The sequence below is a fragment of the Rhizophagus irregularis genome, chromosome 8, assembly GCF_026210795.1.
Source record: "Rhizophagus irregularis chromosome 8, complete sequence".
Taxonomy (NCBI): Eukaryota; Fungi; Glomeromycota; class Glomeromycetes; order Glomerales; family Glomeraceae; genus Rhizophagus; species Rhizophagus irregularis.
The window spans coordinates 2,409,930-2,433,116 of record NC_089436.1 but is presented as its reverse complement, the minus strand read 5'-3'; the positions used below and the strand labels follow the sequence as shown (position 1 = coordinate 2,433,116).

The 23,187-nt window shown below is 29.6% G+C and overlaps 4 protein-coding genes across 4 annotated transcripts; all 4 read right to left on the bottom strand.

The window, feature by feature from the left end:
- Nucleotides 1-767: 767 nt before the first annotated feature.
- Nucleotides 768-2,612, bottom strand: OCT59_028430 (uncharacterized protein; the record flags this gene model as incomplete). The annotated part of the gene is made up of 1 exon (XM_066147277.1): nt 768-2,612. One exon carries the CDS (start codon nt 2,610-2,612, stop codon nt 768-770), a length of 1,845 nt encoding a protein of 614 aa, XP_065994001.1.
- A 31-nt stretch (nt 2,613-2,643) lies between these two features.
- On the bottom strand, nt 2,644-4,151 carry OCT59_028429 (uncharacterized protein; the record flags this gene model as incomplete). Its single annotated transcript, XM_066147276.1, has 2 exons — nt 2,644-3,594; nt 3,711-4,151. The coding sequence occupies 2 exons, from the start codon at nt 4,149-4,151 to the stop codon at nt 2,644-2,646; spliced, it is 1,392 nt and encodes a 463-aa protein (XP_065994000.1).
- A 2,907-nt stretch (nt 4,152-7,058) lies between these two features.
- On the bottom strand, nt 7,059-7,921 carry OCT59_028428 (uncharacterized protein; the record flags this gene model as incomplete). The annotated part of the gene is made up of 5 exons (XM_066147275.1): nt 7,059-7,255; nt 7,345-7,434; nt 7,504-7,533; nt 7,608-7,759; nt 7,839-7,921. The coding sequence occupies 5 exons, from the start codon at nt 7,919-7,921 to the stop codon at nt 7,059-7,061; spliced, it is 552 nt and encodes a 183-aa protein (XP_065993999.1).
- A 4,732-nt stretch (nt 7,922-12,653) lies between these two features.
- Nucleotides 12,654-13,502, bottom strand: OCT59_028427 (uncharacterized protein; the record flags this gene model as incomplete). Its single annotated transcript, XM_066147274.1, has 2 exons — nt 12,654-12,892; nt 13,100-13,502. 2 exons carry the CDS (start codon nt 13,500-13,502, stop codon nt 12,654-12,656), a joined length of 642 nt encoding a protein of 213 aa, XP_065993998.1.
- Nucleotides 13,503-23,187: the final 9,685 nt, after the last annotated feature.

Below are 23,187 nucleotides of genomic sequence, written 5' to 3'. Positions count from 1 at the left end.
CCGATATGTGTGCAATATATGTGATATATGTGTATGATATTTAACAATACTACATATATCAGGTGCCCGATAAGTGTAGTAAAAATGTAGAAAATCGGTGACATATATTGTAAACATCATGTACATATCTTATACATATCAGGTAGTCAAATATCAGTCACATATCATAGATTTATCAGATACCCGATATATTATAGTAAAATATCGGATAGATATCGTACATTTATCAGATAGTGCCGATATACATGTCTGAAGTATACCTAATAGGCTTAACAGTCAGGCGATATGTCTGATTGAGTGCAGATCATTAATTAAATTGTTTTGTGTAACAATCATTCGTAGAAGTTAGGGAATATATTAACGTCAAATTGTCATATATTAACTGCGAATTCTTTCTAAATAAACTTCGTTTTCCAAGTTTCAAACTATACATTTCTAAAGAAATTTCTTACTTTTTCCTGCTTCTGGTCTTATTTTAATTAGTTAAATATGGTCTTAATTTTCGTACTTATGGCAAGGATTCTCCAAACGGAAGAAATATTACAATTTTGGAAGTAATCTTAGATTTGCGAGTCCAGTTGAGTCGCATACACTATCACTAATACTAGTTTTGATATATAACAGATAATAGAGCTTTAAAGTGACATTGTAATTTTAAATAATATAGTATGTAGTTAACTAGTAAACAAATATAAGGTTTTTTTTATTTAAAATGTTTTTTTTTATTTTATAATTTCAAATATTGTTATTAACCGTTTTCCTTGCCATTATTTAGCTTTTTTATGTCGATTTTTATAATACTGAGTTAATCGAGCTGCGTCCCAAATATCTGAAGATGAAGATATACCTTCAAGTGCAGCAAGATATCGTTGTACTTCTTCTTTAGTAGGTGGTAAAGAATGGGCCACCATCGGGGCAAGTATTTCAACAGCTTCTTTTGATGGAATTCGACGTACTCGCTTCTTAGGTGGTTCATCAGATGATCCAGGTTGGTTATCTAAAATATTTGTGTTTTTTCTTTTTCTGGGAGGTTTTTCAATATCTTTACATTTGGTAACTAATACTTCTTTTACCCTTCGTCCTGTAGTATCAATTTTTTCTTTTTTTAACACTTCTTGTGCATATATGAGATGTATACGGTGAAGTCCCCGCTTATAGCATTCCTTTAATCGTCTTATTCCATCAGCATGAATCTCTTTTGGATATGAAGTATGGAAAAGATCATGTGTTTGATTATAATGATTGAAATCTTTGGTATCAAAAGCTATCAACAATTTCTCCACCAAACTCCACATTTCATCTTTTCTTAAATTTGTTGATCGTTCATGATTAGTAGAGGTATTGTTATGCAAATATTCATTCAAAAATAATTCTATTCGTTCATACTCTGACTGAGATGCTTTCACTTGTCGCTTAAGGTTTTCCTGATCTATAACATTACCTGTAACATTCTGCTTAATAAATTTTACTCCGAATGTTTCTAGAGCTTCGTCAAATGCCATAAAATGTCCAAATCTATCTTCTGATACTTTAAAAGACCCTGCAACTTGCAATTTTTCCTCTAATTTGGGGTATTGTTCAAGAATTCCAAAGAAATGTGAAACCGATTGAGCATAATTAGATTTTCCAGCTGAAGGAAGCAGGGGACTAAAAGCAGCTAAAGTATTCTTTTGAATATTAAAATTTCCTATTCGAATACCAATTCTATGTGCAATAAATAAACCCGCCCAATTATAAAATAAATACCAGATTTTAAGTATTTGGTATTCTTCATATTTGTCATCCATAATATCATATTTATGCATATTTTTTGACTTTAAATGTATTCGTAAAGCTATACCAACTGAAACCCAAATTAATTCTATAATCCGGACTGTAGCCCGATAGTCAACAACCTTCTCCAATTTGTCTATATATTTGACTCCAACTGCAGCAGCTAAATCAAAAATTCCGTAGCTTGAGAATATACTAATAAGAGCTGATGCCATATCTTTGTTAGTATGCCATGAACCAAGAATAGGTCGAAGGTTTGGCCACTCTTTTCGTAAATTTATTAACCGCCGAAATATAGATTCATCAGCAACGATATCCAAATATTCATCAGAACTTAACGAAAAATCATTTTTATACATTTTTGCTGCATTAAAGATTCCCTCATTTGTATTTGGAATACCACCCGCTTCCAAAATTACTACATGCTGTAGGTCTCCAAAACATCCTCGATCCATTCTTTCAATAAGTTTTTTATGTACTGTAGAAATATCAAAATTTGTCTCAAATTGTAAGTTTTCATGATCATTATTAGAATAATAAAATCCTAAACATTCATCTAATATTTCATCATAAAGATCTAATATTTTCTGTGCAGTGACATTTATTCCAAAAATTCGATGAGATACCAATGCTTTTTCATCGTGTTTAGTTTCAATAATAGGAGTTTGTAAAGGTGTTTGAAATACCATTCGAAGAGTTGCATGTGATGTGCCACGTGTAATGTCAAATATATTGCCATAGGAAAAAGTTTTTTCCTTAAAGTCTATATTGTCTATTACGGCTAGATTCCAAAAGTAAGAATTTTTTTTTAAACGCTTTGTTGGATCTACTTTATTCATTCTCTCTTTTTCTAATCTTCGTTCATGTTCCTTACAGTGCAGATAAAACTTTTAAGACAGCAAGAAGATTTGTTAAATCACCCGCCATTTTTGGTTTTCGTGTAAGGCTGGCAATTATTGTAGAAAACCAGATTTGAAGTGAAGGAAAGGTAATGCTAATCAAAATGGATAAGAATAATGAAACAATTTTGGTAATTTGAACTGGATCATTAGCTTTTATTGATATATTTCTTGCTTTTCGTCTTTGATTTACAATAGCCATTTTTTTTTCATAGATACCAGTTAAAAATGCATAAAAAAAATTTACCAACCATGAAGGAAAACTGGATACGTATTCACCTATGGATTGTGGATTCTGTAATTGATTCTTATTTAAAGTTAATTCAATTCGAGATTTCCATATTTTTAATGCAAATTGTTTTCCTAAATCTTGACAAAACTGATCTTTCAAATCCTCTTGTGTTATAACTTCAATATTAATTTGTTTTAGTTGCATGCCAACATGCAACATAAATAAACTTGGAACATCAGGAATTTCTTCTGAAACTGATTCTGATATGGTAGGTTCAGAAGTGTGTTTTGTTGGACGAATTTCTTGAAGAATTTGAAAAATTGAAGGTGCAATGGCTGCTAGAGTTTTATTTTTAAATTTATCTTCACCAAACTTTGCTATTCTAATAAACCATCTTCCGATAATTTCAAGTTGTGTAGATGTATCTGCTACATGATGCTCTTCACATCCGACCTTCTTTTTTTTACCTTTACCTGGCTTGGTGTATAAATGACCACCCTTATCAACAAAACAATTACCACATGAGAATCGAGGCCGGGAAAAGTTCTTTAATGAAGATTTACAAAAATTACCACTTTCTTTCAACGCGTAACAATCTATCTGCCCAATGCAAGGCGTAAGAATGACTCTATCCAATATAACCCATGAATGTTGTGTACAACCAATTCCCCTTGTAAAGTAATGATGGTTCTGATGACAGAATAAACATTGGCGTTGTTGTATACGACTTTCCTCAGTGCTTTTTGTCATTGATTTTATTTTTTTTTATGAATTCTTTGATCAAAATTGAAGTGAGACATACACACACCTAATTTTGAAAGATCATTTTTAACTGCTGTAACTATTTCGCTATCAATCTGCCAGATGCCAATTAATTCCCGCAACCTTTTCTTACAATTAACTTGTCCACATGTTCGATATGTTCCATCTATATAGTCAATTAAAATACAAGACGTTAATTTACTATCAGTATCTTGGCCAATGACTTGATAAAAATCTTCGTCTGGTTCTGAAATTTCAGACAATTCAGATTCTGTATCATCAGGTTCAATGTCACTTTCATCTGTTTCATTAATTAAAGAATTTAATGCACGAAAATACCCTTCTTCATCAAAATCTATTACGAAGTCATCCTCATATTGGTTATTTTCATATTCTTCATTATCATAACTTTCCTTAAACCCGCTGTCTGTATCAGAAAACACACTTATTTGATCATTTAAGTCATAAAAATCAAACATTTCCATTGTACTACTGTGCTGATTTCGCAATGAAATATACTCTTTATTATTGAAGATTCTCCATAAAGAACAAGCAGTTTAAAATAAAAATGATAAAAAATAATTCACGTTACTCAATTTATCTATTCGTATAATTCAATTTGTGCTACAATTATGCAAATGTACTGAAACGTCATAATAAATGCAAAATTTACTATGAAAAAAAAAATTTTTTTATTATGCAGATCACTATAAAATGCAAACCCCCTGCTGATCATCAGACATATCGCCTGACTGTTAATAGACTAATAGCTATAATTTACTGATTTTATTATTGAACGCATATCAAAAATAATATTTATTTAATGCAATAATATGAATGCTAATAAATTTATAATTTAAATTCAATTATAATATTAATTTATTTATTTAATTGTTAATTAATTACAAATAAATAAAATTACAAAAAATCATAAAAATTATTCTAGCTGTATAAAAAATTAGAATTATGTATAAAATAATGTATTCACTTATTTGCTGCATATTTTTATCTGTTTAATATTTAAAAGAAAGAAATAGAAATAGTAAAGTATTTTAGTAATAAAGATATTAGTATGAATAATGTTAAACGAAATTGTTAAAGAAAAGGAATGGTATTAGAAAATGTTAGTAAAAAAAAAGAAAAATAAAATGGATAGAAAATGTTAGTATGTTTAGTAGTATTAGTAGAAATAATCGTTAGATTAGAAAAAAGAAAGAGTGTTAAAAAAAATATTAATAATATAAATAAAAATTAGTAAAAAATATCTGATATACCTTTATATTTATTCCAGTTTTATTCCACTTCCTTTTTCGAAGTTTGCTATTTAAAGAGAAAATAGATCTTGTTATTATATTTTTTTAATAAAATAAAAAATAAATATTTAAGTTACCTTGATATGCGTTACTATCATATTCTTCTGAAAATACATTATATCTTCTTTTTCCTTGGGTTTACTGTATATAAACCAAATTAATCTTTGATTAAATTTTTTTAAAAAGAATGCTTAAATTACCTTGACATGTGTTGGTTCCAAATTCTTTTGATTTAGATTTTTTTTCTTGAATTCGCAGATATAGGATTACCGCCTTGATGTACAGTATCAAAAAATGTCCGCTCTTGATGTGGAAGGTACTTAGGAACCACCTCTTCTCCGATTAATAAGACCTTAAGTCAGAGGAGGCTAGCCTATCGGGCAGAAGTACCCTACAACTTCATCTCTAGGTAGTCAAAAACCTCGGGTGTTCCAGACTACAGCGTACTACATGATTAGTTTTTGGACATGTTGGGATTTGATAAGTGAGAGAAAAAATAACTCCAGCGCCAGCGTTTTGTAAAGAATAATAAAATAATATTTTTAAGTTAGTTCTTTCTTTATTAAATTTTTGAAAAAGTTTTGTTTCTTAAAATCATAATATTGTAAAAAAATGCTGGTTGCTACAACTAACGGACAACGACAAATTGTCAGGCTACCCCCGGACAAAGTAATTGGAAGGCAGAAAATGTCATAAAATATCCAGCCCTATTTCATAACATTTTCCTCCAGGCTAAAGCAAATATTACAAAAGAAATTGCAAATATATTTAACAAGCAATAGATACATGGCCGTTGAAAAATATATTCACACTTCATATTGTAATACCACAGTCTAACAAAGAAAGACAAGAAATTGCAAATATATTTAACAAGCAATAGATACATGGCCGTTGAAAAATATATTCACACTTATACCACAAAGAAAGACTCAAACCACAACATATTGTAAAGAAAAATATGAAAAATACGTGTATATCCTATTTTCATACCTTGCTTAACAGCTCCACTATTTATTTTAAATCGGCTTTTCTCTTTTTTGTATGTGGGTAGGTGGGCATATTATTTCCTTTCTTTTATTCTTTTCTTTTGAATGAGTTGGTGGGTACATTTTTGTAAGTTTTAATAAGAAAAGAATTGAAAATAAACAAAAAAACAATCACACGATTTTATCTATTTTTAGATATCACATGCATATAATCATAATGATCCTAATTGGTTAATATATATCAATAACAATGATGATTATCTGTTATTGGAGAATTAAGTTGATTTATAATATTATTGATGTAATTATTTATTGGACGAACTTATTAATGATTATTGAGAATTTTTTTTATTTATGTATATAATTTTATATCATTTTTAATATTTTTAAATATTACAGAATTAATTTTTTTATTATCTTAAACAACATCGACGTGACATAAATAAAATTACGTTGATAAATTTATATTTCAAAATAATCTGATTGAATAATCATACGTGATATACATCCAATATCCAATATGAATAAATTTAGCCGCTGCTTTGCATCGGGTATTAATTGATTAATAAGCTTATAATAGATCACGGGCGATGGTCGCAATTATAATTTATTTATACAGACTAAATGTTTTAATTATATAGATTCTAGATGGCATAATAATGAAGATTAAGGATTATCATTTTTGTTTACCCGCATAGCTTTTATGTTTATCAGTTGTTTTTTATAAGCCCAAAAATCAAAAACCAATTAACAATATTATATTAAAAAATAAGAAAATTTGATATAAGAATATTGTTTATTATTATAATAAAAAATATAATAAAAATAATAAACTAAAATAAAAGATTAAAAATGACGATTTCAGGAGGGAAGAAGAAGGGGAAGGAGAAGGGGAAAACGAAAGGGAAGGGAAGGGGAAGGGGAAGGGGAGAACGAAAGGTAAAGGGGAAACGAAAGTGAAGGAGAAGGGGAAGGGGAAAGGAAGGGAAGGGAAAATGAAAGGAAGGGAGGGTCTATTTTTCGCAAAATTCATGGAATAAGATTATAGTTTTACGCATTAGTGATATATATCCATCTAATTATAAATTCATGATTAATTAGTATTTACCTTAATTCCTATTTCTTCTTCTTCTATTTCTTCATCTTCTATTTTTTCTTCTCCTTCTCCGATCGCTGCTGCTGCTGCTGCTATTGCTGCTGCTGCTACGGCTTCGAAAACGATGCTGGCGTCATTCCCTATACCTATAGGTCCATCGATCCACTCTCTGCTGCAGGTACGCCCTGCGTAATCTGTCTCAAATAAAAAGAAAAAAATGTAAATATAATTTAATGAATCAGTAATATATACAAAGTATCATAATTAAGATCGAATCAATTACTAGTTTGCAGCCAGAATTCATCGCTTAATTCATTAAAAAAGCGAATATCGTAATTGTTGGAAGAGTGGATCGGGTGACTATCAGGATTCCCTAAAATAAATAAAATTGGTTTTATGTGAATTGGTTAAGAAATTTAACGTTAACCTCAAATATACAAACCATTATTAATCCTGGTCAAATTTTCAAAACCTATTATTAATTAAATATATTAATAAAGTATTTACTAATATTCACAAATTAATTACAAATGGTAAAAGATTCACCTCTCTTCAATGCCCTCCATTTATTGCGGCATTGATTTTGGGTGACAATAAAGTTATAATTGTTGCTTATTCTCCTCGCTATTCTTGCCCATATTATTGAATGATCTCGGATCGAACGATCCTCAAAAACATCATGGTACAAGCGCCGGTATCTAATTAGTATAAATAAAGTTACCATTTTAACTTTCCATTTTTTTTTTATTGTAAGATTTATCAGTTATACAAATTTACCTAATTAATGCCCTGGTGGCATCGAACGGCCAGTTGAAAAGTACGTTATTTATGTTGACGTTTAAAATATTAAGGTTGGCCATTTATTATAAATAAAAAATTGATTTATTATGATAAAAAATTGAGTTAAAAAGATTGATTTATTATGATGAAAAATTGGGTTAAAAAGATAAATAAAAAAAATTCGATAATTGCCTTATTTATGTAAAAAAATATACCACTTTTCTGCGCATAATCATAATATAATTTGATCTTAATTGTGATTATTTCTATTATTTCTGTATTACGAATCAGAGAAATAATTTTGTATACTCTTAAAAAAATCAGTTTTAAAGTAATCAATTAAATTGATATGTTTAATTGATACAGGTATTACACAATTAAATGATACAAGTATTATATCATTAAATTCATTATACAGAAAACAATTTTAAGAACTATAATATATCCAGTGTAAATAAATTAAATATTCTCCTTGCAAGTTGAGTGAACGTCACGAGAAAAAAATTTATAAATTTATTAAATCAGTCTTTGTTTAAATTTTATTTTTTTACAAATACAATTATGACCGACACCGACCGATTATCGGTGCGGTATGATACCAATGATTGTTATTTAATAATGTTAATGTATTTCGTACATGATTTGCATACAATCAATTTTAATTGTAAAGTAATTGTAAAAATTTGCGTCTGCATAATTAAATATTAATCGCGAATTAATCATCGGTAGATCTTTATTCTATATAAGGTTAATTTTGACTTTGTCTACGAGCAAAATTTAATATTGTCACTTAACAAATTTAGCAATTTATGATTTTGGTGTGATGATCAATTTTAATTATTATAAAAGGAAATTTTATTATTGTATTCTGTATGACCGTATTACCTTTATTATCGAATGTAATACAATGAAATGTTAATTTTTAAAGAAATCTATAAATTAAATTTTCTATTTAATGGTATTATTGACAAATATTTCCTTTTTCCTACGCACACACTTTTGAATTTTGTAGCTCTACATAGTATTCTATGAACAGCTATTATTGAATCACAACCTTCCTGAAAGTATTCAGCTTGCCATAGTTCGGTATTTGATATCTCTGGTTCTATGAATCTATGTTTAAACCGGATATCAGAGGAAGGTGCACTTTTATACCACTTAACATATGCTAGAAGATGTTTTCTTGGTCCTTCAGGTAATCTAAGTGTATGTTCAAAATAATATTAAACATCTCCTGGGTATATATCAACTGAATCATCATTAGACGCTTTCCATTTTGCAAGAATAGTTACATTTTTTTCTTGATGACCCGAAATCATAGATCCAAATATTTCAGCACCAATTTGTAATCTTGCGTGTTGATCAATTACCAGGTTCATAAATCCTAATATTTCATTTTGTTCTTTTTCATATAATATAGAATACCATTCACATAGAAATCTACGCAATTCTAAAGGTATAATAACTTTGAAACATGAAGGATTAAGCATTTGACCCGGTAATTTCTCAGTACCATATATTTTGGAAAACGTAGATGTATTATGTCTCATGGACAAAAAGTGTTGTAACTCATCCTTTTCTGCCGTAAATGCCAAACTACCCACAGCTTTCTTTGGCATAATAAGACTAAGAGATTCTTTTAGAAGACTAGATGACCATTTATAAGATAAATGATAATCTATTAAAGTATTCTTAAGAACGATTCGCATAAGTTCAGGCTCTATTTGTCGATTACTATTAGGGTATGATCCTGGATAATAATAATAGATTTATTTGTATTCTTTATTTTTAAAAAATATTAACATAACAACAAACATCTTACCAATATATCCATTAAGTCTCTCATATGGAAAAAGCCAAAAACTATATATGGAACCATAGTCACGGCAACAGTCGGGAATATGAAGTGCAAGGTGTATGTTGCTTGTTATAAATTCTGGCCCATATGTTCTTTCTATAAGGTGAGCCATGTCTTTCAACCTCTCTTGCGCTTCTCTCAGATCATCTTCTGTAATAAATCTTGCTACTAAAAGATTACATGCTCGAACAAAATGTCCTAAGATCTTTCTATTATTATTATCTAGCATGTTCCATAGTATAAGCGTGGAATAAATCATAATAAAAGTTTTTCATTGATCAGCAATTAAATTTGAAAAACCTTCATTTCTAATTGCAATTTTTGGGGGGATTCTACCGATATCAGAAGGTAATTCAATATAATCCATTCTCTTTTGTGCAATTCGAAGTTGCTCCATGCTTAACTTATTTTGATTAATGAAAATGGATTTGATTATTCATTTTGCTATACCTAGAAAAAGACAATGCATTGGATCCACTACGGCAAATCTTATGGGATCCATATATGGTAAGCGAAGCAACTCGCTCTACCTTACACCATGTTCTTTAAAATGTGTATCTCTGGAGGACTTCGAATTGCATTGCGACCATTCATGAGCATATTGCCTATGTAATGAAGGATTTATGGGATTTGTTACCCATTTATCATATTTTTGCATTCTTCCATAATGAGTTTTTTTATAAACTTCACTATAAGTACTACGCTTTTCACACCTATGACATTTCATTACTGCTGAGCCATGCCCAAATAACTTTCGTGTTGCTGGTGTATCTGATGATCCAATAATTAATGCAACTTTTATGTCTAAACCTTCAGTATATTGGTAGGTCTTTGGAACTCTCCAGCCCTTCCAGAGTTCTAAAAGCTCATCCACAATATGGGCTAAATAATGGTTAATACGTTCCAACCCTACTTCTTTCGATCCTGGCAAAAAACCTAAGTAAATAATATTTTCGGGTTTAATTCTGGATCGGGTTTGGCTTCAAAAGTGATAGGCCCTTTTTCTTCACATTGCTCAGAAAAAGATAGATCAGATACTTAGCTTTCTGGCTTTGAATTTACGAGAAGGTGACCTTCTGATAATTGCAATGGCTCAAGTCCCATTTCTCTTTTATATTTTTTGTATAAGCTGGAACAAATCTTATCCGTCAAAATGCTCGGTAACCCACTTAATTTGGCATGCCAATCCAGATATTCAGGAGTTAATATTTTATCGGACTTGGTCATGTTGCTTTTTATATGATCACAAATCAATTTAAATTAGGTAGTAGTTGACATAAATTAGCTCTAAAAAAATATCACAATGAAGCATGAGCAAATATAGGATTATATATGCAATGCGCTTCTGGCCAAAATGACTAGACTATGCAGTTATCTCAATTTACATACAATGGTGAACTTGCTAAGCGCCTGATTTTTTTATCCTCTTCTATTTGAAGTAGTTCTACTTTCATATGTTTACAAACATTTTCCATCTGTTTACCAAAGACTGCATTATTCTTTAGCTTATAATACATAACCCCAAATTCGTCCCTATTAGCTTTAGCAATTTTACGCTTGCGAATGTTTTTCTCAATATAATCTTTCATCTATGAAGACTGCCTGAACTTGAGAGTGCTATGAATCTTTGCAACTTTCATTCTGAACTTTATATATGTCTGGAGAGTTCAATAGTGAACTACATAATTTTTCTTAGTAAAAAAGATCTGAACTAACTTCTCTCCAAACATGTATTTTCCACCCCTGACTTTTTTATCATTGACTAACTTTTCATTATACAAGCTAAGCCAGTCTTCTGGAACTATCTGCTTTTTGGGTGCTAATGGGTAATCTGCAAAGAAATCATGCAAGTGCACTGGGACTTCTAGATCAACTTCTAGTGTATAGCCTATTTCTGCATTTGGCGCTATGCTTTGAATATCTGGTATTTTCTCTGGAGTTACTTTACCTAAGATTTCTGTAGGCATATATTGGATCATCGCACCTGAATATAAAGCGTTCATATCTTCATATAAGATCCAGAACTTCGGTTTACTGGATTCATAGTCTGGATATTGCAGATTATTTGCTTTGGCGTATCAATGACTTACCATTGTCATTCCACCACAAATGCCATTTTCTACCATTAGATATTCATCCATATTTGTCATGAGTTTGAGTTCTGCCCTGCTACTTTTGTAAAGAGAATCATTAAACATTTCAAGTGTTGAAACATAATGAGAGGGATCTAAGCCGTCATCTTTCAAGCACATGATAGTGTAGTTTATAAAAATATCTGCAAGTAAAAGTACATCTGTCTCAAGATAAAGATCATGATATTCTCCAAAGTTCTTTATCTCAAATATTTTTCATACCTTTTGATGAGCATGTTCATAATCCTCTTTACTAATATTTTGCTGACTAAGAAGTGAGTAGAAGTCCTTTCTAGATAAAAGGCTTATTCTGTCGAATTTTTCCTATGCATTTGTTCAGTCATATGGGAAAACGCCCTTTCAAAAAAGAAGCTTAATCTTATCTATTGAATAGTCTTTCTCAGTAAAGTACCTAACAGTTAGGGTGAATTTTTCGAGTTTTCCTTCTAGACATTTTACTAATTTATCTAATCCTATTTCCATATGCTGAAAGCTATCAAGAAATCGGAGCTGGCTAACATCCATAGCTTTGTACTTTCCTATATTCTCTGGGATGCAATTTAGCTTATCAGCCGTAAACTTGTTCACAACTTTCATAAGCGGATGAGAGTCATATTCCCAAAAATTATGACATATAAGAGGCACTTTGGTTTTGAAAGAGCCTATTCACAATTTTTTATTACAAGAGTCATAAGCTGGGCTTCAGTACTTTCCATTTATATGATCATGATCCTTTACTTTTCGATTAAATACATTTAAAGCTTCTCGATATCTTTTCTGTAACTCTTTCTTTTTAGAATGTTCTTTTTCTATGCATGTTTCCTATTCTTTGATTTCTAATAAATTATGCTTTGCTTCTTTAAGTTTTTGTACTATCTCTGGTGCTGGTTTTAAAAAAGGTCCCTTGCAAATCCAGCATTCTGTCACCTCATTGTATACTTTAAGATCTCTTAGTGCCATTATCATTTCTGCAGGCACAGATAAATCCTTCTGTATGTTTGCCAGCTCCTTCTCGATTTTTGTAACAAATCTTTCAAGCGCATCTGGACCCCTATATAAATCTTAACTTATGATTTCATAGTTGAGTGAACTATCCATACGAACAACTACATAGTAATGGCCACACAGCTTGTGCATCTGTAATCTTTCTGTGTGGGTTAACTTCATTTTCTTTTTTGAAATTAGTTTTTCAGTCAACATTTCAAGATCCTAGAAAATGCGATATGAATTTGGTTGCATGCATTTATAGTTATAAAAAGCTTTAATACTTTTATTCTTAACTGGCATTTGTGATCGCTGGGAGGTATTATTTAGACCCTTGCATTTTGGCAAATATTCATTATATTTTATCTCTGAAGAGTATATATGGAGACAATAACGGCAGAGGTATTTTCGCCCTTTATGTTTGCTATGATTGTATACTAGCTTATGTAAATCTTTAATAATACAGTAATGACTTCTTTCTTCTTTCGTACTAATTACTAGAAGATTTACTTGCTTATATTCATCTCCTCTTCTTTCTGAAACATAGCGAAATTCAAGACATTCATTCTGATTGTGCCATTCATAGACATATAGACTGATTTCAGAATTATTTTCTTCGAACTTTTTATAAACTGGTATTGAGACCGGTATTGGAATTGGGATGTCTTCCATATTAACTTCCTCCATGAAACCTCTATATAGCCGATGTGGATTTCTCTCTGTATGAACTTTTACATGATGCAAAGCTCCTAGAATACTCCACCCGAAATACCAGTCATCATTATTTTGAATATTAATTACATTTTGGCTAAGTTTCTGGCAAAGGTACACAGGTCGAAAAGTGAAAAATCAGGCACCAATCGGTGCCTGATTGGCATTTTCGCCAAATACCGTCACCAATCAGGCAGTTTTCTAACTTTTGATCCAGTGATCAGAAAATGATGAAATATAGCTCATTGGAATCGTCTCAACAAGACGAATCTAATGGTAGTAAAATCGCATCTTTAGGATTAATAGTTAATAAAAAATTAAATAAAATATAAATGATACATTTTCATTTTTATATTTTATTTAATTTCTCATCATGTATTAATCCTAGAAATGCGATTTTACTACCATTAGATTCGTCTTGTTGAGACGATTCCAATGAGCTATATTTCATCATTTTCTGATTACTAGATCAAAAGTTAGCAAACTGCCTGATTGGTGATCGAGCGAAAATGCCAATCAGGCACCAATCGGTCACCAATCAGGTACCTGATTGGTGACCGATTGGTGACTGATTGATGCCTGATTTTTCACTTTTCGACCTGTGGTATATAGGCAGTAAGACTAATTGGATTGAAATCAGATATCTTTATACTAAATTCTTCTATATATTCTGGATAAACATCAGATATTTGGTATATCAGTTAACTCTAATCGTCACGCTATTACATGCTTATAAAATTTTTTTTTTAATTAATTATTTCCTATTCTTTTCAGTTTCCGGTTATAGAGTTGTCACCAAAGGTGGTATTTACAGGCTTGCCAAAACGGTTTTAAGTTATTATGAAACTTAAGTATTAACTATTTATTAATTAATCTTTTGAATTTTAGTGTTAAAAAATAGGATGATTGGTGAATATTCATATTTGTATCTTTGTAATACTGGAAAGGCTTGCAATAACCCTTGCATTTACCCAGAAAGTTGCTGATTTCATTGGAAAGCTAAAAAATGGATACCATGTTCTGATTGCAGGAAACCTACAGCTTCTGCTTGTGGCTGATACCCGTTACATGTTAGAGGCTATTATGTTATTCAGTATTATGACAGGCTTTGATCAAAGATACAAGAAAGTAATGGATAGATCATTTCGGCTAGCACTTTATCTTAATTTTAACCAGAATTTTGAGCGTAATATCCAATGGGTATTTACTAAATTTTTGTTAGACTTGCTTTTTAGCTGGAGGCGCAAAGCATATTTTTTCGTTAAAGTTTTATGATTAATATACTATTTTGATGAACTAGCCTATGCTGAACCCATTCTTGACTAAGGAAAAGTTGGGACAATTCCATGGATTTTATAGAAAGATATTTGTTTTTTTGTTAGATTTAATAAATTTCCTGGCAGGACAGAATCGTTAGACTTAAATAAATAATGTATTAGATAAGGAGTTAGCCAATACGAAGCCAATTTCTGATATATATTTCTTATTAGACTTATAAAATTCCTGGCAGGGCGGAATAGTCAGACTTAAATTTTTTGTTAAATTATTATGCTATTTGATGAGCTAGCTTGTGCTGAACCCGTTCTTGACTAAAGAAAAGTTGGGACAATTCTGCAGATTTTTTAGGGAAATATTAGAGTTATTTTCATTAGATTTATTTAATCATTATAATATTTACTAAGCTATCTTGCGCAGAATCTGTTCTTGATTAAGGAAAAGTTAGGACAATTTCGCAGATTTCTTCTGGATTTTTACAGGATGATATTTTGTTAGACTTTTATATAAAATATGCTATTTAATAAGCTAGCCTGCATTAAACCCATTCTTAATTAAAGAAAAGTTGGAACAAAAATCCTGTTAGATTTATTTAACAATTATGCTATTTAATGAACTAGCTTATACAGAAGGCATTCTTGTATATAGAAATGTTCATTAGATTTAAAGTCACATGATTTTTCGTTAGACTTATTTATGGGGTAATAAGGACTGTTAAACTTATTTTATTATTTTTTGTTAGACTTAAGAAAATCGTTAGATTTATTTATGGGGTAATAAGAACAGTTAGACTTAAATTCGTTAGACTTAAGTACAGTCCAGGATTTTATTATAAATGGAATCATTTTTAAGCATTTTTGATTGGTAGTGATCTTACCATTTTTGTATATGCCAATCAAAGAATGTTGATCAGAATATTCTATGACTGACATCGCTACTTTGATCGTTCGAAATAATAAATCTTAGATAATTTTATTATTTTTTCTAATTTATTTCTGTATTTGAAAAATATTTTTTTTCGCCTAAACTACATCTATATCATCTAATTCATTATTTACACTTTGCAAATTTCATACCTCTTGTAATATGGCTAGCAATTCACTTTTTTTTTTAGATCCTATTCCATGGCACTACTTGTAAATACTAATGAAAAAACTGAACTTTTTTTGTAAAACACTTCAATAATATATTCTTGTCGTGCCTTTTTTGCCAAATTACTAAAATTTTTCAACTGGTCACTCAATTTACTCTCTCCACCTAGACTTTTAAAATCTGTTTTTGTCTCCATTAGATTAAGAAAATTAAGTTTTCTTAAATAAACACAAAATCTTTGACATTCTGTAATTGATTCAGGATAAAAGTATGATAAAGAAGGAGACATGTTGCCATACTTGTGATGGTTTGTCTTACATTTTCTCAAACCTTTTCACTCATATGTGATTACTAAATTTGTGAAAAAGGCAGCTCTTTAGCATATGATTTTTCGCACATTATCACTACAATAAAATTAAGAAAAAAGTTAAAATAAAAATAAAAAAAAATGACAATGAAACTCAAAAAAAAAATCATTTAAAATGAAATTATGTCATTTTATAGTTATTTTCACTGGTCAAAATTGATGCTATCGGGTACATATCGGGTACCTATATATCAGTGACTAATCAGATATATATCGGACATTTATTACATATCGGGTACCCAATATGTAACATATCAAATATGCCTAAAAATCGGATTCCCGATATCTAAACGATTAGTCACTGATATGTAACACTGAATCAATCTTACACATATCAGGTACCGATATGCAAAATATTTATTTATTGTATTTGTATTATATAATTCAAAGAGGTATATTAAAATTATTACTAAAAAAAGTATTTTAATATTAAAGATAATCGTTTATTCATATAAAACCCTTTATTTTCAATTTTTTTTTATTTTTTCTGATATCACGAATAACTGACGAAAATATTAAAAATATACATATTTTATTTCCCTATAAAAAAAAATTTTACTTAAAATATATTTAAAATATATTTAATTTTCTTTAAAATATACTTAATTTTCTTATTTTATACTTAAAATATACTGAAAATTGAATTTTCGTAAAATTTGAATTAAATTGTATTTAATATATACTTAAAATATATTTAATTTACATTTAAATTTTGCCTATTTCAGTATATTTTAAGGATATTTAAAATAAGAATATTTTAAGTATATTATTATATACTTAAATTATACTTAAATAATATTTAATTTTTGCCTATTTCAGTATATTTTAAGTATAAAATAAAATTTTAAATACATTTTAAGTATAAAATAAAATTTTAAGTTTATTTTAAGTATATTTTAGCAAAAATATTTTTTATAGGGATTTTAAAATTAATTGGATTGAATGTTCAAATTAATCTTACATACAACTTTATTTTAATCAATTCGTATAAATGTTGTGCCTCAGATCGATTCTTGCCTCAGATCGCAACTCACGCACCTCAGATTGAAATCGTCATGTGAGGTGCGTGATGTGGATCATTGATAATCTGAGGTGCCTCGGTTTTAATCTGAGGCAAATAAAAAATTTTTTTTTAAAAAAAATATCGATCGTTTTCTACTATTTTTTACTATTTTATTAATCTGAAATAGTGTTAGTTTAACTCATTAGTAACTACACTAAAAATTACTTTAATTATTATAAAGTTTTTAATAAGAACGGTTCTTTACGGCTAATTGGCTCTTTGAGGTAAGTTCGGAAGCTTTTATTTTATTTTTTTTTTTGTTTTTTTCTTTTTCGGAACGGTACTAACCATTCCTACCTTTTCTTTTTTTTGTTAAACATTTTAAGTAGGTTTTTTTTGTTTTTTTCTTTTTAGGAGCCGTATTTAACCCATTTCTTTTTCTTTTTTTAATAGGAACTGTTAAAATGTTTTAAGGTAGAATTCAATTTTTATTTTATTTTTTCTTTTTTGAACGGTACTAACCGTTTTTTTTTCTTTTTTTTTTAGCATTTCGGCCTGGGCTCTCTCCCGGTAAATAGGTATGCTATAATGTTTACTATAGTGTTAGTTTCTTTCTCCTAGAACGGTACTGACCGTTCTTTTTTCTTTTTTTTTTTTTAGCAGTTCAGCCTGGACTTTCTCCCGGTAAATATTTGGTGCTATGGTGTCTATGGTGTTAGTTTCCTTCTCCTAGAACGGTACTGACCGTTCTTTTTTTTTCTTTTTTTTAGCATTTCGGTCTGGTCTCTCTCCCGGTAAATATTTGGTGCTATGGTGTCTATGGTGTTAGTTTCTTTCTCCTAGAACGGTACTGACCGTTCTTTTTTCTTTTTTTTTTAGCATTTCGGTCTGGACTTTCTCCCGGTAAATATTTGGTGCTATGGTATCTGCGGTGTTATTTTCTTTCTCATATGTTTAAATAATCGGCGTATTTGTAAAGTAGAACGGTACTGACCGTTCTTTTGTCTTTTTTTTTAGCATTTCGATTTGGACTCTCTCGGTAAATAGGTGGTGTTATGGTATCTATAATGTTGGTGTTTTCTTAGATATTATCCATTCTCTTTTCTTTTTTTAATAGGAATAGATTAATGGTTTTTTGAGAATAGGTAAATAAGATTTTGAGTAAGAAAACATGGATGTTAGAGAAATAAAAATTTATAATAAGAGGAACGAAAAAAAATTTAATGTAAAATCTGATATTGAATAATATAAAAATTGTGTAATAAATAAAATCAACTTAAAAATTGAGATTATTGTCAGGTGATATGTGTGATGCAAATCATTGATAATCTTTACAAAGACACAACATTTTTTTATTACAGTTTTTTTTTATGGAAAACACGTTTTATCGCGTTAACAGATTGAAAACACATATTTTATCTCGTTACAGTCTGAAGACACATGCTTTATATCGTTACAGCTTGAAAACACATGTTTGTAGCTATATGTTTTGTCATGGAATATACGTTTATCAGCAGAGATACATTTAATGGAATTATTGAACGTTACATTGGCAACCTCCCTACGTCAAAGCAAGAAAAAGCTTTGATAAATCTTAATTTTTTAAATAAAATTAAAGAAGTATTGTTAGACACCTAAAAATAATACTATTTCTAATAAAAATACACGTAGTTGGATTAAGAAAAAGTTTAAGCTTGAGGAAATAACACCTGGTGACTATAGGGTAATTGTTGCAGCAAACAACAACCCAGTGTTGGCTGTAGAAAATATGTACGAAGTTTTATGTCGAACTCATGCAGAAATTACACAGCATGGTGGGCAAAGACAGACATGGAAGTCTATTATAGAAAGGTGGGGTTGGATTAAACAAGATATTGTAGAACAATTTGTTAATAATTGTACAATATGTGCAGTACGAAAACCATCATTTCACCCTTTAGCAGCAAAGCCTATCATTGCAAGGAATTTTCTATCTCGTGTGCAAGTAAATATTTAATTTATTTTATATTCTTTTTTTTATTATTATTATATTTAATTTATTTTTTATTTTTTTTAGATGGATCTTATTGATTTATCATTTGACGCAGATGGCGAATATAAATATATTTGCCATGTAAGAGATCACTTTACAAGATTCTCTTGGGCCAGAGCTCTTACTTCAAAAAGAGCTATTGAAGTAGCAGCATATCTTTTTGAACTTTTCCATTTTTTAGGCTCTCCTCCAACTATTTTACAGTCTGACAATGGGAAAGAGTTTTGTGCGGGAGTAATAAAGGAATTAATTGAAATGTGGCCTACAGTAATGATTATAAATGGTCGTCTACGACATCCGCAGTCTCAGGGCCTAGTTGAACGTGCTAATGGAATTTTACAACAAAAGCTTGGTAAGTGGCGAGAGAATACTGGCCGAACTGATTGGTCTTTTGGTCTTAAATTTGTTATTTCAGCTATGAACAATTCATGGTGTCGGTCCCATAAAAAAACACCATATGAACTCGTATATGGTGATAAACCACGTGGAAATTGTACTTTAATTGATGAATTATTTGCAAAAAATATCTATAATGAAGAGGATATACCTGATACTATACAAATATATGATAGTATTGAAGATTTGGATAGTGATATAATAGATGATTTGAAAGGTAAGGTTTTTAATACTAAAAAAATTATTAATTTCAATAATATTTATTAAATTTAATAAAATGTTTTTTTTAATCTAATTGCCAAATTTTATTATTTATCATACTAATACAATTAGAATCAAATATTCCAGTTCAACAATTAGATATTGAAAGAGCAGTGGTCCAAGATCAAGATAATGAAAATAATAGACATATAGTACTTATTGATCCAGTCCTTTTAGATATTACAAATAATACACAGCACGAAGTATTAAGAAATATGGCTCGTCAAGACCTTCAAGATTATACAAATAAGATGGCCAATCAAATGAGCAAGGGAAGAAAAAGAATTAAAGAATATCAGATTGGTGATCTGGTAAGGGTTGCTGTTCCTAAAATTGATAGATTTAGTGTTGATCGACCCACTTTGCCATGTAAAATTATGGAAAAAACTGAAAATAATAAATATAGTTTGGGATCAAAATTTGGAATAATTGGAGTGTATTATTCTGCTAGTGAATTAGAACCACTTGGAACAGAAACTTTTCCTGAATTAGAAGTCATTCCCTTAAACAAAATATCAATTAGAGAGGCTGCACGTCTTCAGAGTGCGGGTTTAGTATCAGGGGGTATATGTAATTGTAAAGGTGAATGCAATAGTAATAAATGTCGCTGTAAGAAGGCAGGTGGAGACTGTAGCAGTAGATGCCATAGTGGACGTTCATGTCAAAATAAATGATGCGGCATTTGTTATATGTAAAAATATATTAATTAGTCAAAAAAATGCATTATTACTGATGTCTTATATGAAAAAATAATAAAGAATTTGAATTTAAGTAATTTCATGTATGCTTAAATCATTGATTTTATTTGTTAATAGATTATACACAATTTTATATTATTCAATATCAGATTTTACATTAAATTTTTTTTCGTTCCTCTTATTATAAATTTTTATTTCTCTAACATCCATGTTTTCTTACTCAAAATCTTATTTACCTATTCTCAAAAAACCATTAATCTATTCCTATTAAAAAAAGAAAAGAGAATGGCTAATATCTAGAAGAAAACACCAACATTATAGATACCATAACACCACCTATTTACCGGGAGAGAGTCCAAATCGAAATGCTAAAAAAAAGACAAAAGAACGGTCAGTACCGTTCTACTTTACAAATACGCCGATTATTTAAACATATGAGAAAGAAAACAACACCGCAGATACCATAGCACCAAATATTTACCGGGAGAAAGTCCAGACCGAAATGCTAAAAAAAAAAAGAAAAAGAACGGTCAGTACCGTTCTAGGAGAAAGAAACTAACACCATAGACACCATAGCACCAAATATTTACCGGGAGAGAGACCAGACCGAAATGCTAAAAAAAAAGAAAAAAGAACGGTCAGTACCGTTCTAGGAGAAGGAAACTAACACCATAGACACCATAGCACCAAATATTTACCGGGAGAAAGTCCAGGCTGAACTGCTAAAAAAAAAAAAAGAAAAAGAACGGTCAGTACCGTTCTAGGAGAAAGAAACTAACACTATAGTAAACATTATAGCATACCTATTTACCGGGAGAGAGCCCAGGCCGAAATGCTAAAAAAAAAGAAAAAAACGGTTAGTACCGTTCAAAAAAGAAAAAATAAAATAAAAATTGAATTCTACCTTAAAACATTTTAACCGTTCCTATTAAAAAAAAAAAAGAAATGGGTTAAATACGGCTCCTAAAAAGAAAAAAACAAAAAAAACCTACTTAAAATGTTTAACAAAAAAAAGAAAAGGTAGGAATGGTTAGTACCGTTCCGAAAAAGAAAAAAACAAAAAAAAAATAAAATAAAAGCTTCCGAACTTACCTCAAAGAGCCAATTAGCCGTAAAGAACCGTTCTTATTAAAAACTTTATAATAATTAAAGTAATTTTTAGTGTAGTTACTAATGAGTTAAACTAACACTATTTCAGATTAATAAAATAGTAAAAAATAGTAGAAAACGATCGATATTTTTTTTAAAAAAAAATTTTTTATTTGCCTCAGATTAAAACCGAGGCACCTCAGATTATCAATGATCCACATCACGCACCTCACATGACGATTTCAATCTGAGGTGCGTGAGTTGCGATCTGAGGCAAGAATCGATCTGAGGCACAACATAAATGCCAATTGATAATAATAACCTAATAAAAGTATTTAATCATAATATTTAATTATTTTTATGTTTTTTTACCCCTTTTTTTGCTTTTTTTGTTTTTTTTATTTTTTCTTTTTTTATTTTCATATTCATCGTTATGATATTCGTCACTTTCTTCATCTTGATCAGTATTATAATCATATGTTGGAATTTCATTTATTGAACGATTAAATCTTTTAAGAGCCTCGTCGGTCAGACACCAATTTGGTGTATCCACTGGAGACATACTTGTTGTTTTACATCTTTGAACTCTTTTAATTTTTAGAATTCGAGGTTTTTTCCTCAGTTTTTCAACGGTCGGATCAATCTGATCATGTAATAAACGCTGAAGCTTTAATAAATAATTACTATTAATAAATAAAATAAACAAAATAATCATAAATATATAGTACATACTGCAGAAGAACGCCACCATGTTTTATATATATGAATTGACATTGTCTTTTCTTTAACAGCAGATTCTTTACCAATTATATCATTTTCTTCATCAGAATCAGTTTCCTCCCACTCCTCTGAATGATAACCAGATTCCTTAAGAATTCGTACAAGCTCCTTCTCTGGGTATCTACGAATGTATTTATCATTATTTTCTATTAAATAGTTTGCCGCTTGAGCTCTTCTTTTTTTTTTCTATAATAATAAATAATTATAAAATTAAATAAAATCAACTAAATTCCCACTTCATATTAATAAAATGGTTACTAACATCCATAGTTCTTGAATTCTTCTTTAATCTCCTCCTATCCATTTTCACTTTGTCGTCTTCTTGCTTCTTTATATTGCTTACATGATGGCGTGAACGCCAACGTCTATGTAACATCTTTAAGATGTCACTATTTGAAACATTATACTTTTTGTTGACTAATTTATAAAGCGGTGGAAGTAATTTTGTAATTATATTTTCTTTTTGCTCAAGCCACGTACGATCACTATCGATCTCATATATATCCTTAAATTCAGAATCTACCCAGATAAAGACTTCTTTCTATAAATAATAAATAAACGTAAATATTTGGGAAAATTCAATGACAGATAATAAAAAAATACTTACTTTAATTGTTCGATACATATTTTAATTCAAATGAATAGCATTGTCTGACAAGGACGAAGAT